The sequence below is a fragment of the Gigantopelta aegis genome, chromosome 9 (genome assembly GCF_016097555.1).
Source record: "Gigantopelta aegis isolate Gae_Host chromosome 9, Gae_host_genome, whole genome shotgun sequence".
NCBI classification, from domain to species: Eukaryota; Metazoa; Mollusca; class Gastropoda; order Neomphalida; family Peltospiridae; genus Gigantopelta; species Gigantopelta aegis.
This window is the reverse complement of record NC_054707.1, coordinates 62,626,937-62,641,930: the sequence shown is the minus strand read 5'-3', so window position 1 is coordinate 62,641,930 and position 14,994 is coordinate 62,626,937. Positions and strand designations below refer to the sequence as shown.

The 14,994-nt window shown below is 33.9% G+C and overlaps 1 protein-coding gene and 1 long non-coding RNA gene across 2 annotated transcripts in view; one reads left to right on the top strand and one right to left on the bottom strand.

The window, feature by feature from the left end:
- The window catches only part of LOC121381433, a 32,633-nt gene extending 24,822 nt beyond the window's left edge, over positions 1-7,811 (top strand). Inside the window, exon 4 of the long non-coding RNA XR_005959079.1 lies at positions 7,600-7,811. This is a non-coding gene — a long non-coding RNA (uncharacterized LOC121381433). The remainder of the gene's footprint in view (positions 1-7,599) is intronic.
- The window catches only part of LOC121381432 (transcription factor 15-like), a 74,357-nt gene that overhangs the window by 19,124 nt on the left and 40,239 nt on the right, over positions 1-14,994 (bottom strand). The window contains exon 2 of the mRNA XM_041510747.1: positions 2,433-3,998. Within this exon, the coding sequence (XP_041366681.1) occupies positions 2,433-2,921 (489 nt within the window). The 5' untranslated portion in view covers positions 2,922-3,998. The remainder of the gene's footprint in view (positions 1-2,432; positions 3,999-14,994) is intronic.

The following is a 14,994-nucleotide window of genomic DNA, read 5'->3' as shown; positions in this document are numbered from 1 at the left end:
TAATGAGTATATTCCAGGATAATTATATTTCAATACTGGGCGTTTTCCAAACAACGTTAACAATATGTGAAAAAAAAGTATGTTAGAAATGTTTTAACTTCTAGGCTATTATTAATGTGTTCCCCTCTGATTGTGTCGTCCATCTGCCGCTTAATTAACCATTTAAAGGTTACGCAATTTCCGAGAGTATTGCTTTCAAACGCCAAGATGATGGGGGTTCCATTACGAGGTCATTTATCAATGCGCCATGATGACCGCCAGATTGAGTTTGGGGATTATCTTCGCCGTCTCAGAAAAAGACGTCGCCACCGAATCAGCTGTCTTCAGTTTCAAAAAGTAAACCTCGGAATGACAGTTACACGTTGGCAAAAATGTTTTTTTCTCTTTCACTATAGCAAAAAACACCGCGAAGCTTCAAACCGCAGCTAATTAGTATGTGAGAGGAGTGATATGGGGTCAAGGAGTCCAGGAATTTTTCTTGGAAAGCATTCCGCAAATGAACGCCATTTCTGTACTGTTTTCAAACAAATTGCTAATATTTTTGTTTCATTTGCAAAGTTTAATTATCAAGATGATAAGTGTTACCAGACTAAGAGCTCAAAGCGTTTAACAGCGGATAAGGTTTCGCAGTTGTGAGGACGATTGATATGCCGAGGACGAATGATACGCGTAGATGTTTGTATTTATCGTGACCAAGTATCATTTCTTGGTTCCACTAATTTGTAACGGATGTATTTTATTTCTTTGTACCGATGAGCTGTAAAGCTCTAGGCCAATAAAGAATTGAAAATATACACACATTTAATAATTAAATAATAATAATAATAATAAAAGTAATAGCAATAATATCAAACCAAATATACGCACATATTATATAGAGTATATTATGCCTTATTATTTTTCAAATAAATATTTATCTACGGCTTTCTTGTAACAGTTCTTTGATTTAGTGTTGCACATAATACGATTTTCATTACATTTGGGTCATTTTGATGTAGAACGGCAAAAGCGTATAATATTTTGTCAATGTTTTGAGCATCACGTTGCAAGTTCTTTAATGTGAATATTACTTTTATCCCATTTTGATACTTAAACATGATAAAATGTTTCGTTTTAAAACATTGTATATTCAAGAATAATTTAAAGGGACATTCCTGAGTTTGCTGCATTGTAAGATGTTTCCGACTAATAAAATATTTCTACGATTAAACTTACATATTAAATATATTTTCTTGTTTAGAATAGCAGTGTCTGTATATTCAATGTGTTTCTGGTCGACTTAATATTTGTAAAAAGCCCAAACTGGATTTTGTCTTTAAATAATTTCGTACGTACGAAAAAATAATATTTTAGGTAATAAAATGAAATTTAACGTTGTACAAATATTGAAACGATCAGAAACACGTTTAATATACAGCCACTAATATTGTATGCAGAAAAATATATTTGATATGTAATTACACTCGTTAAAAAGTCTCTATTAGTCAATAACATCTTAAAAATTGCAGCAAACTTAGGAATGTCCCTTTAATATAAATCGAACGTACGCAGACTTCGTAAGATGCTATTTAAATTCAGACCACTTTCATCTTGTGCGTCTCTATGTGGGTTTTACATATCTAAATATATAAACTGAATTTGTGTGGCATTCAACGAAGAAAGACAAATCCAAATGTACTAAGCTAAAATTATTTTCCTGAATAAAATGCTCACATATGTAGTAACGTAATTAACTTGTATGCTGGTACAAATTAACATTTTCTCTTCAACATGTAAAAAATATTTATTAAATAATTAAATACATTTTAAATAAATAAATAAATAAATTAATTAATTAATTAAATGGATATGGGTTGTCTTTCTTCTTGTGGTTTTAATTTTGTTTCTATTTAGAATAATTCCGTTTTAATTTCGATACACATTTTTATCCGAATAACTCGACTTACATTTCAGTAATTTGTTGACACTGAATTTTTGCAGGTCTTTTCACTTATTAAACCATCATAACCAAGATAGTGTTTGTTTCAAAAATATCCAAGTACATTACACATACACTAGCAGGTTTTCTGTCAAAAAATATTTTGAGGGTATATAATGAAAATAAAAGAGATCATAAGTGCCCCTATTAGGTGGTTATTAGGTTGAAATCTTTTGAAATTGGACACTGCATTTCAGGTCCAACAAAATCCATTAATTTTCAGTATTTTAGGGTACGTAATTTTACCGTTCGTACCTAGACAGAGATAACCAAATGTTGGGAAAAAGGAATCAAGGTGCTGTAATATAGGAATTTCTCCACCAAGACTAAAAGGGTAATACATATGATAAAACCGACACTTTTTCTTGTGGGTTTTTTGTTTTTCTAGAGGGGTAGCTACCTCACCCTCTAATTACGGCCAAGCACACACGCGTCGCTCTTTGCGACCACTTACCGTTCTCGTTCTTGAAGCACTGAGACAAAACGTGCACACAGGTTTTGGTAAATTGTCCATATTGCCCCTCAACATCGTCTGATGTTTTATACACGGCTGGTCCATGCAGTCCGAGCCCACCATCAACAGGGTGTTCAGGTGGGCAATGTAACTGGCCGCTAATCGCAGAGTTTCGATCTTTGACAGCTTCCTGTCCGCGGGCTCCGTCGGGATCAGAGTCCTCAACGTCGAGAAAGCCGAATTCACACTATGCGTCCTGTCCCTCTCCCGGGCGTTGGCTGTGTTCCGAGGGACCGGGGCATTGGGGTCCTGGGGATCTGCTTCTCTCGAGGCCTGTTTTCGTTTCCGACACGACCCATTCTTCCTGCCCGAGTCGTCCGGCGAAGAATGTCCGTTGCTGTCGCTATCCGCCACGGCCGTATCCTCTTCCATGCTCTTCTCGTTCTTCTTGCCTCCCGCGATGATGGTCTTCTTACAATCTTCCATCATACAACGAATTCTTCAGAAGAACTCACACTCGCAGACTGGTTTGGTTATATTTCGTAGTCCCTACATCAGACCGCAGTTCACTGGTGTCCCGTAGTGTCATGCACCTTAGTGTTAATGCAAAGAAAAAGTGTTCTCCAGAACACGTCAACAGTTCCACCACTATCAGCGGACCATCACAAGTGCTCGGTATTACTTACAATACAAACTCTGAGAAAAGAAATAAAAGTAAATATATCACTAAAGGCAGCGTTGTTTTGTAACCAGAGTCCACTGACGGTTCCTGACAATGACACGGTACCGTCTTACAGCGCCTTTCCACACTGTAGTTGTTCAGTATTGGGTTTGGGAGGTGTGGCTACCAGCTCGTTAATCATCTTAGCTTGGCAGCAATGGGCGGGGTCTTCGCTTATTCTAAGGCTCATAAGCAAACATTTAAAACCTGAAAATCAGTGTTAGGATTATGCGTTTAATTAGGATGGATTACTTTAATCTTTGCCTAATGTTACACATACTAAATGTGTCATCGTTTAACATTGTGTCTGCACCCCTTCGGGAGGGACAGAAAGTTGACTCCCCACTAAAAGCATGAAAAGTACCTTTCTTACTTTTAAAATGCCATTTTTGTATAGCTGCAAAAGATCATATATTATTGTCCCGACTTTTATTTTTACTTCCTCCTGCTCCAGTTATTTCCCTGTGTTGATTTGTTTCTGCCGTGCGCCAATATTAAATACATGTATCTGGAAAACTAGGGTCTTCTCAGTCAGAATTGATGAAAATCACAGAGATTTCGTCTGCCATAGTTTTATTTGACGTTTGTTTATTAGACATTCCACAAAATTGCCACAAATTTCTCCAATATGTCATACTCTTCAAATTCTCATAAAGAAATTCCACAGTTCATAGGAACACTGTTATACGTGGAATATATATAGTATGCTTAGAACAACGTAGTATATAACAATAATAACATATACGTCTGAAGGCTGCCGTCTCCATCGGGTTGGTACTAATGTCTAAACCGTACCAGTTCTTTGGGCATGTCACACTGATAAAACACGGATCAGCAGGAACCATCTGGAAAATACACACAGCTATTAGAAGGAATTTCATTCATCATTCTGTAATAGCTGGTGTCATAATTCCGATAATTTCACACCACTATGCAAGGTCAATAGGATTCAGAAGATGTTGCGGTTTTTTGTTGTTGTTGTTGTTGTTTCGGTATATTATCGTTTTTGAACCACAAGTACACGTTTTTTTTCTATTCCAAAAGAAAAACAATGTCTAAAAATTAATCAAATGGGCAAAATTAATCATATTTCTAGCTTTAATATTAAACATATTTAAATTTATAACTTTAAAAATTATTAAAATATAATTACATGTATTAATGATGTTTTCATTTTTTGCACGGTAATGTAGACTATTTTCAAATTTTAACTAGTGTTTTATATTCGAAAAAAAAGAAGATATTAAAACGAAATTTTTCTCTCCAAAACGCATCTTAATGGGCTTTATTGGAAGAGATAAAACATTTTTAGCATTGTTTGTATTTCACATGATCCAAAAATTAACAATTTGATTCTTTAAAATATTATTAATGATTAATAATAATTTAGACAAGCACTTATTTACTAATATTATATATAAAATAAAATATTTAAATGAAATGCTGCATTTTGTCATCGAAATAATTTCAGTGTTATTTTGTTCAACGTGTGTACCTTAACAGCCATGAGAATTTTGCAATAAACATGTATTTCTAGGAACAAACATTTTCAATTCTCATATATTTATTTAGATCTTCCGACAATAAAATGTATCCAACAAGACGGAATTATACGTTTCAAGCTTTTAACATTTATACTTTATCTACTTAGCTAGCTGCTTGTAAGTAGCAATAGTAGATGTTACCCTAGTTGTAGTATTAGTACTAGTATTAGTAGTAGACGCAACATCAGTAGTAGAAGCATTTAAATTAGCATTATCAGACGTAGCAGCAGCAACAATACCAGTATTATTATTAGCAGTAGTTTTAGTAGTAATAGTAGTGGTAGTAATGGTTTGTGAAAAAAATATTTTGTGTATTTCATGTCATATTTTTAATACCACGTACAACAATATTGAACTGTGTTTAAACATTTTAGTTGTTACTGAAGTGGCTACTCTAAAACATTTTTAGTTGTGACTACATTTTATGTAATTATATTATGCAGCTGAGCTGAGCTGAATTATTTAACGTAATTTCTAATCATTTTAATAGTGTGATACATTTGCTAGCATTTGTTAATTATTAATTTTTTTTGGTTCACAAAATACACAAATTAAATTATAATTATATTATTTTTAATCAATCCTAATTTTAATTTAAATTAATTAAAAACAAGAAATCAAATTAAAATAGTTTTTCGATAAAACATAAATTCTGAAAATCATTTTAAACTTCAAGTCTATGAAGCTGTAATGTCATTTTCCACAAATTATCTTTTTCTTTTTATTTCTTTGTTTGCTTAGGTAAAAACGCAAAATGGAAATTCTTTTACAGTTAAATTATTCTTTTATTATTGGCACCATATCTACGAGCGGACGAAAGGGCTGGGCGTTTGTCAATAAAAGGAATTCGGTTCCGGTTGGACCCGAAATCCGCCCCGTTAAAATTTTATTTCAACATCTGGATGACATTTTATAATTTTAAATAAATGTAAGTATTTATCTGTTATTAGTTCTTTGGAAAACAGTAATTGTAATTTCGGGTTTGGTAAATAGCAGAGAATAAATAAATATGGGCTTAAAAAGGATAAACACGCATTTATATACACGTATGTGTGTGTGTGCGTGCGTACGTATGTGTGTGTGATTCGTCACGAGTGTTTTTTAATATGGAAAATATCAACCAAGTCTACGTTAAATGGTATTAGCTGAGACAAATACTGATTAGCTAGACGAGATTGATATTTTACATGTTAAAAAACACGAGTAGCTATTTCTATTTACCCAAGAACACTTCTAAAATAGCATTTTCATACGATATTTTTTAAATTACAGTACTAAAGTCACCTCCATCGGTAATATGACATCATCATTAGCACAAATTAGTTTGATGTCACGCATTTTAACTAAATCTTATAAAAACGTTATGCTCAGGTATACAGGTCATGTTAGTTTGTGAACAAATGTCCCATTGACAGCCGTTAGAAATCTTGCAAATTTGCATATACATGTACCTTTAAATTTGCATACCACTATTAACCGGGTTAATACACTAAATTATCACAGGGGTTTATGACATGGATATCATGGGTAAGTTATAGGATAAACAAATAAATAAATAAATAAATATATATATATATATATATATATATATATATATATATATGTGTGTGTATGTGTGTGTGTGTGTGTGTGTGTGTGTGTGTGTGTGTGTGTGTGTGTGTGTGTGTGTGTGTGTGTTATTACCAGAATGTGTTTCTGTATCGTCAATATCATGTTAGGAATACGAATTGTATTATGCGAGCCTCTGCAGAGCATAATACATTGTTTGATTACACTAAATATTGTATGTATATGTATGTATGTATGTATGTATGTATGTATGTATGTATGTATGTGTGTATATAATTTTCTAACTACTAGTAATCCAATTACTAGTTTTCCTTAACCCAATGTACAGAATCAAAACTAACATTCGTGAAGAAAGTAAATATTTTGCTACAGAAGAGCGCCACTCACTACCTGAGCAGTATTCCCTATAATTAAATGAGGGTTTTTTAAAATTCTAATGAACTTTGTCCGGTGCTAGTTTTTATTTAGTAAACTAGTTTGGAAGTGACAGTCCTCTTTTGGCTGTGCAAGTGGGATGAAATATTCAGTAAAGGAACTCGGGAGTGGCTGTCCTAAAGACGGGGCACTTGATATTCATGCAATCAACCACTATTTTGCCAAATGCCCATTCGACTCTGCATTGTGCAGAGATACGGTTATGATTTTGTTGTTTAGAATTACTACATGCATTTACTAAACGTCCTTAACTATCATGTCATGTTGTATTGTGTTGTATTACATGTATATGTATATAAGATACCAAAAAGCATAACAAAATGCCTTTTGCTTTTCTGTTCTGGGTACAATATGCTATTATCCTATTTTAAGTGCGAGAAAGCTAATTTTATATTCAAAAGCCCCACTTTTAATTAAAACTGGAAACACAATTATCAGTCCAAGATCTACTAAACTGTTTTCATAAAATGTTAAAACAGCTGTACCTCTAGTTGGCAATAATAAAGGATAGAGGTTATTTTAGGTGTAAATTAAAGGCATACTGTCACGGATTTAAGGACCTTATTTCTCTAAAAATGGATAATTAAAAATTACATTAATTGTTGGAAACCAAATCTAGCTATTGGAGTGAAATCAATGTTAACCCTCTCGGGAATTGTATTTTTTTTAATTATGGACCATTGCCATAATTCAATTATTTTTACAAAATATCATTTATAAATGGAGTATGGTGGTTATAAAGATGGTTGAATAAAGTACATTTAGGGACAAATCAAATTTTTTTTTTTCAGGTAATACTTTGTTAGACCATTAAATAGGTCCAGTGGTCTGTGACAATATGCGTTTGATATGTAAAAATAATATATTATATATTTATATATATTGTTTTATATTCCAGAAATACACATTCATGGTGAATTATATTTTGGTATTCTGAAAACTGTTTAATGTATGTCAACTATGGACTCGATGGCTGTAGGCTGTGCTCACGACAGATGTCACCGGCTTGGCAGGATATGATCACCTTTCACGAACACATGACATCATCACTGTTTTTAACAGTGATCCACGAGTTCCTGCTTCACTGATTAATATATTCCATTAAGCTCTCTCCTGTTCAAGTTTTGGTTTTCGAAGTTAGTCTTGGGAGTGGCAGTACTCCTACGGGAGGTGTAGGGGGCTGAATCATCATGTTACGGATCTCCTAGTGGGTAGCAGTCCTGGATGCAACCATGAAGGAACAGTTTTCCAAATAGCATCTTACCGACTAACCAACAAAAATTATATTACGTGCCTATATCCACCGAAGGTTCAGGCACGTCCATCCCGATCGCCACCTCCGACAAATGTCGGTTGTATCGATCGGGACATGGCTCATTAAATACGCCACAGTTCAGATATATGACAGGACATGTTTTCTTTAAATGTTGTTTCATTTCGTCTGTAAATTTAATAATTTAATTTCAACTGAATGAATGAATGAATGAATGAATGAATGAATGAATGAATGTTTAACGACACCCCAGCACGAAAAATACATCGGCTATTGGGTGTCAAACTATGGTAATGCAAATAAATAAAGTGATGATCAACATCAACATAAAAATTCAAGGTTTAAACAAAAACAGTGTAAAGAACTGTGCAAAAATACAAATATCACAGAATTTTACGGACACCGAATTTTACTCTAAACTTTAATTTGTGCTGTATTGGCCATTCTCAAAGAGAATGTTACACCCCTGCACCACGGTGAGGTTACAGCACGCGCAGGGGTAATTTCAACTGGTATCAATGTATCACCCACTATTGCGGGATACTACTAAACGTAGATAAAACTATTGTGCAGAACACGTGTCTTAACCCCACTGTCGTTATATATATATATATATATGTGTGTGTGTGTGTGTGTGTGTGTGTGTGTGTCTATGTGTATGTGTATGTGTATGTGTATGTGTATGTGTATATGTATATGTACCCCTGCGTGTGCTGTAACCTCACCGTGGTGCAGGGGTGTAACATTCTCTTTGAGAATGGCCAATACAGCACAAAATTGAAGTTTTGAGTAAGATTCAGTATCCGTAAAATTCTGTGATATTTGTGTTTTTGCACAGTTCTTTACACTGTTTTTGTTTAAGTTTTGAATTTTTATATTGATGTTGATCATCACTTTATTTATGTATATGTTGACACCCAATAGCCGATGTATTTTTCGTGCTGGGGTATCGTCATCATTCATTCATTCATTCATGTATATGTATGTATGTATGTATGTACACACACACACACACACACACACACACACACACATATATATATATATATATATATATATATATATATATATATATATATATCTATAACCTACCCATGATATCCATACTGACACAAAACTGGCTGGCTGGTATTTTAATGAATGCACAATGAATATTTTCTGTATACTATATATTTTTCGCCAAAGATTCTGCAGAAACCCACTGTTTATGCTGAATAATAAGACATTACAATTTGATATTACGTGTAGTGACTTTATTATGCAAACATGGGCGGGACGTCGCCAAGTGGTAAAACGCTGGCTTGATGTTCGGTCAGTCTGGGATCGATCCCCGTATATGGGCCAATTGGGCTATTTCTCGTTCCGGCCAGTGCACCACTACTGGTATATCAAAAGCCGTGGTATGTACTATCTTGTCTGTGGAATGGTGCAAATAAAAAATCAATAGCTACTAATGGAAACAAATATAGAGGGTTTCCTCTCTAAAACTATTATGTCAATATTACCAAATGTTTAACATCCAATGACAGATGACTAATAAATCAATGTGCTTTAGTGGTATCGTTAAGGCAAAACAAACGTATTATGAGAACATTATGTGTAAGATTGACTGGTTTGTAATTATTCATCACACAGATATGTAAAAATAAAGAAACGTTGAGAATGTACCTTTAAATTACTTTTATGATGTTTTAATGACTAAAATATTGATTTGTTTTAGTTGTTTTGAATTAATATATTGTGATGTTCTGTCAACATATTTTTGCTTGACTAATTTTGCGAAATTTTCAGGGATTTCATTATATTGCATTTAGTGAAATAGTAATTACGCAAAATTATTACTGAAAATGTCGTCGATTTCATGAAATCACTGATTTCACAAACTCGGTGTAACATATATTGCGTATCAATACCAACAAGAGATAAGAAACAGAACGAATGTATCAGATACTGTTTCCCACACAACGTATCATGATTATGACATAACACTCGTTTGAAATATAACAGATGGTCCACCTGTTGAGTCCTGTCCATCCCAACAATCGTCTGACCACCGAAACAAAAACAGACTTTTTACTACAGACGGTGAATCGAATAAACATCAAAGTATCGAAACTCTGGTCTCCAATATTCGCTACACTGACATCACATGTTTTGCGTGTCTTTGCAACTCAATATCCCCTTTAATGTAGCCAGCCGACTCTGTGATACTTGTTGAGGTGTGTTACCCCGTGTTGACTCGCACCTCCCAGACCCAGAATATCAACGTCATCGGAAACACATTAGGTGAGGACAACATGCTGGTCTTATCGCCCGATCACAGGACTATCTTAATTGGTGTTAATTGATCCCGTCTCTTATTAGATTCAAGTCGGATCTACCATGCGCGTGGATGAATCCAGTGCCAGACGAAACTGACCGACAGACAGACAGACCGATACCTTTATTTATGTCTCACTTCATGTACAACATAATTACATTTAAAATAAACGAATAAATGCACATAAGCCATTCCATGGGGAATTATGAGAGACGATATATACAATAAACAAATATCAGGGCGGATTATGGGGGATTTCCCATTTGCACGCCCCCCCCCCCCCCCCTCCCCCCGGCTAAAAAACCCCAAAGCAACTGCATTAAGTAGCGCTGATGTACGCATCAGTTTGAAACAGTTCACAATAAACAGTCTCTCTCTCTCTCTCTCAAGTATGTAATGTAAATTGTAATGTTACAACTTTAACTTAACGCAAAACTTCAAAATCCAGCCAATAATGATCCTCTCCGTGATTTGTTTACGTCGCCATCTTGTACAATCTCTCTCTCTCTCTCTCTCTCTCTCTCTCTCTCTCTCTCTCTCTCTCTCTCTCTCTCTCTCTCTCTTACTAATCGTCAACAAAAGACGAAAGCAATTTGATAGGGTTCTTTATTGAGGGTACGTAGTCTATCACAAAACCCTGTAAAACAATAACAATAATCTTAAAACACGTGACAAATGGTTGATTTATTGATGTGTTTCTATGTTAAAGTTGATATGCTTCTATATTAAAATTACAGTGGTTTTGTTGTTGTTGGGTTTCTTCTTCTTTTACTTTTACTTTAACCACATCACCATAGCATACTCAAATTTTGAATCGTTGGGGCAAAAATAACACTCGATGGAATAATAAAGTTTTTTTGTTATCCTAGAACAAACGTATGGGTAATGTGAAAAGAAAATGGTGCGACCATCGACCATCGTTGGCAGGACGTTTGGTGAATGCTGAGTAGGTAGTATAGTATAGCATACATGTAGTAGTAAATTATGTATCAAAATGAATATGTAACCATCAATAATGATAATAAACTACTCTTGTGCAAAATATCAATGTTTTGCGTACAAACCTGTCCCTGTTATTCATACCTTTTCATTTGGTATATATCTTACCAATTTGGTTGCAGAATCATCATATGTATATATATATATATATATATATATATATATATATATATATATATATATATATATATATATATATATATTTAATGACGTAAGTGGAATGGTTGTGATACAATGTGAAGTTAGCAGTCTTATCCGACGTATTAAACAAGAAGCTAAAACATTAACATGAAGCTGAAAACCCCCCAGCAATAATGTGGCGGAATAAAATAAACGCAGACTGAAATTGGTGGGGGATGTAGAATTGAGGGGTTAACTTAAAAAAGATAAATAACCCACATTAAGATAGTTCATAACATACCAACTTTCAATTTTTTGTGTGAGTAAAAAAAAGAACGAGAGTAAAGGTAACAAAAACAACAACACACTGGACAAACATTCACACACCCCGTTATTTCTTTACGTTTATTGATTTAATACCACAGGCCTTGGAAGCTAGAATGGGTGGTGGTAGAGGGCACTGGACTCAACTCTGAAAATAATGCATTGTTCCCCAGTTGAAAATCAAAGTAACTAACTGCCCCTACCCCCACTGCTATCTTCTTTGGATGCCTATACTGAGTTCTTACTGCAACTGATCTATGTATATTGTAAATTAATATAGGAATTATAAAATCAGCTATTTTTATTCCATTTTGTACATTATGCTGAAGAAGACGCATTTTTATAAATTATAGAAAACTACTTAGTACATACTGTGAAATTAATTTCGGCTAACACATTTTCATTATTGCCAATAAAAATCCCATTTGGCTGAGTTCTTTTGGCTATAGCTATTTTTGTTATCCAGACTGAGCCCTGTCAATGACAGGATATCCGCATATAAACAGCTGAACTTTATTTATCAGTGAAGACATAAATATGTATATTATTATTTTAAAAGATGGTTACTTTCGTTAGGTAATAATAATAAACTACATATGGATCTGGTCCGTTGTGATTTGATAATCAATTAATATAACAATACCTCAGACGTACATCCGACAACCTCCAAAAAGAACAACAAAAAAACCCTAAAAATATTCGAAACAAAATAAAAAACAACAATAAATACACCCTTACCCCGCCCCGACCTCCACCCCCCCAAAAAAAAAACCCCCAAAAAACACAAAAAAAACAACAAACAACAACAACAACAACAACAACAACAAAAACCCAACAACAACAAAAACACCCAAAACACCCAAAACAAAACAGAAAACACAACCAAAAGAAGAAGAAGAAAGACACAATCTATATGTTTTGGAATAATAACTTTCTAATCAAATAATTTTACAAATTAAATTCTACTTTTTATTAATAATACTACAATAGGTGTGTGTGCCTTAATTCAATACACTGGTAGTTATCTAAGTACTTTAATACGTCATCACACATTGTTATATTTAACCAAACACTAAACGCTTTAATGAGACCGATTTTGAATAATGAGTTAACGAAAGGCGTTTGAATACATTACCATGGTTAATAAATGGAACTACCAAAAATTGCACGTGTGAAATATGCACAATGTTACAAACAAGATTCACCTTTGAAAAAGGTGTCGAACAGATGCTTAGCGGTTATTGTTCGCTGACATTTCAGCTAGGTAATTTGTCATTGCGAACGTACATCGCAAGAACTATTTTTCTTCATTTTAGTGTTTGTAAGGTTGATTATTTCATTTCCGTTCAGAAATATTCAAATGCTTCAATTTCTTTTCTTTAGATACTTTTTTCTAAGTACAAATTGTTTGTTTTATTTTCAACTTGGCATCACCCCTTTGAAGTGCAGAATCCGTTTCCAACACCTGATGTTGCCGAAAGTCGTTCTTGCAGAACGGTTTGTGGTAACGGACCATGACGTTTTCGCGCCATATGCCAAAGTCGTAAAGTCTGCTTTACCAAAAATATGGCCTTTTGGGATAGGAGAACCTGTTTGAAGATTTCAAAAATGTAATTAAATCTCATGCCAAGATGAAAAGAATTGTATGCATCTTTACGATGAATATCCTTTCATATATATCAGAGAACCGATTGCCGACCAAAATCTCATTTTAAAATATATTTAAAAGCCGCTATGTTCTAAAACACAGATTTACTGGTTTAATGTATTGTATTTAATTAAAAACATAGTAGTTGCATATTAGAGCAATAGACATAACTAAACATGTTCAAACGTAATAATCCTTTTCTTGTATACACATTTTGAATATGAATATTTTAAAAGGATGCAAACTTGAATATTTATACGAACGCATTCTGATTAAACACAATCATAAACGTTCTTAGCTCAGTCGCACGCTAGTTTTAATTTAGTAAACTAGGATAGGAGTGGCAGTCCTCTTTGCGGCGGTTAAAACGAGTAAAGTTCTCCTCTGGTGTGGCTGTCCTCCTTTAGACGAGGCACTAGATAGAGGTTCATGGAATCAACAACTATTTTGCCAAATGCCCATTCAACTACATTGTAGAGAGATATGGTCTTCAGAGTTCTGTTTAAATGAAATGTCAGGGGTACATAGTTGTTCAATCACCTGTCACATTTTGACAAATCTCAGGATGTATTGATGTTTCTAATGTTGATTGGATGGAATAGTATTACCAAGAAACATAACATAAAGCGTCTTTTCAGTTTCAGCCCGATCTGTTTTGACTTGCATGTCTGAAATGATGATTAACTATGCTGATTTGAGTATCGTAACTATGACTAATTTTTGTCTGTCTTTTCTAGAAATTAGGGATATTGAGAATTAAAATGCGTACTAGAACGTGTACACATAGAAAGAGAAAATGCGTTTTATGTCATACATTTTTAAATATAAATACAGGATATATATACAGGTTATATACAGGTTTATCATTTCCATGTGATAATTTACTTTATAATAATGGTATGCACATTTGCAAGGTCTCTAGGTAATGTGTTGCTGTGTATGGTCATTTGCTTACAAGCCAACAAGACCCGTGTGCCTGAGCGTAACGTTTTCAAAGATTTGTTTAAAATGCGTGACGTCAAACTAATCTGTGCTAATCGTGATGACGTCATATTATCGATGACGGCGACTTTAGTACTGTGATTTATTAAAAAAAAAAATTAAAATGTTATTTTAGAAGTGTTATAGGATAAATAGAATTCGCTACTCGTGTTTTTTAATATGTAAAATATCAACCTCGTCTAGTTAATCGGCATTTGTCTCGGTAGAGCCTCGACAAATACCGATTAACATAAACTCGGTTGATATTTTCCATATTAAAAAATACTCGTGACGAATCCTCTATATATACAGATATATATAGGTTGCAAGCTGATCCAGAGGTAAAAAAATGTCATTTACAAACTGTATATAAATGTGTATTGTAAATGGTTTTATATGGTAAGTATATATGAACGTTGTTGTATGCTTATGTGAAACGTCAGTCTAAGAATATGCGAACTGAGAGAGAATGCACGTACAACACTAACCAAAAAAGGTTAGTGTCTGTTATTTAACGACACCACTAGAGCACACTGATATATTAAATATGTATTGACAATTGGATGTCAAACGTTTGATAATTCTGATTTGATGTTTTAGCAACAAGAGGTCCTACATATACACTTTC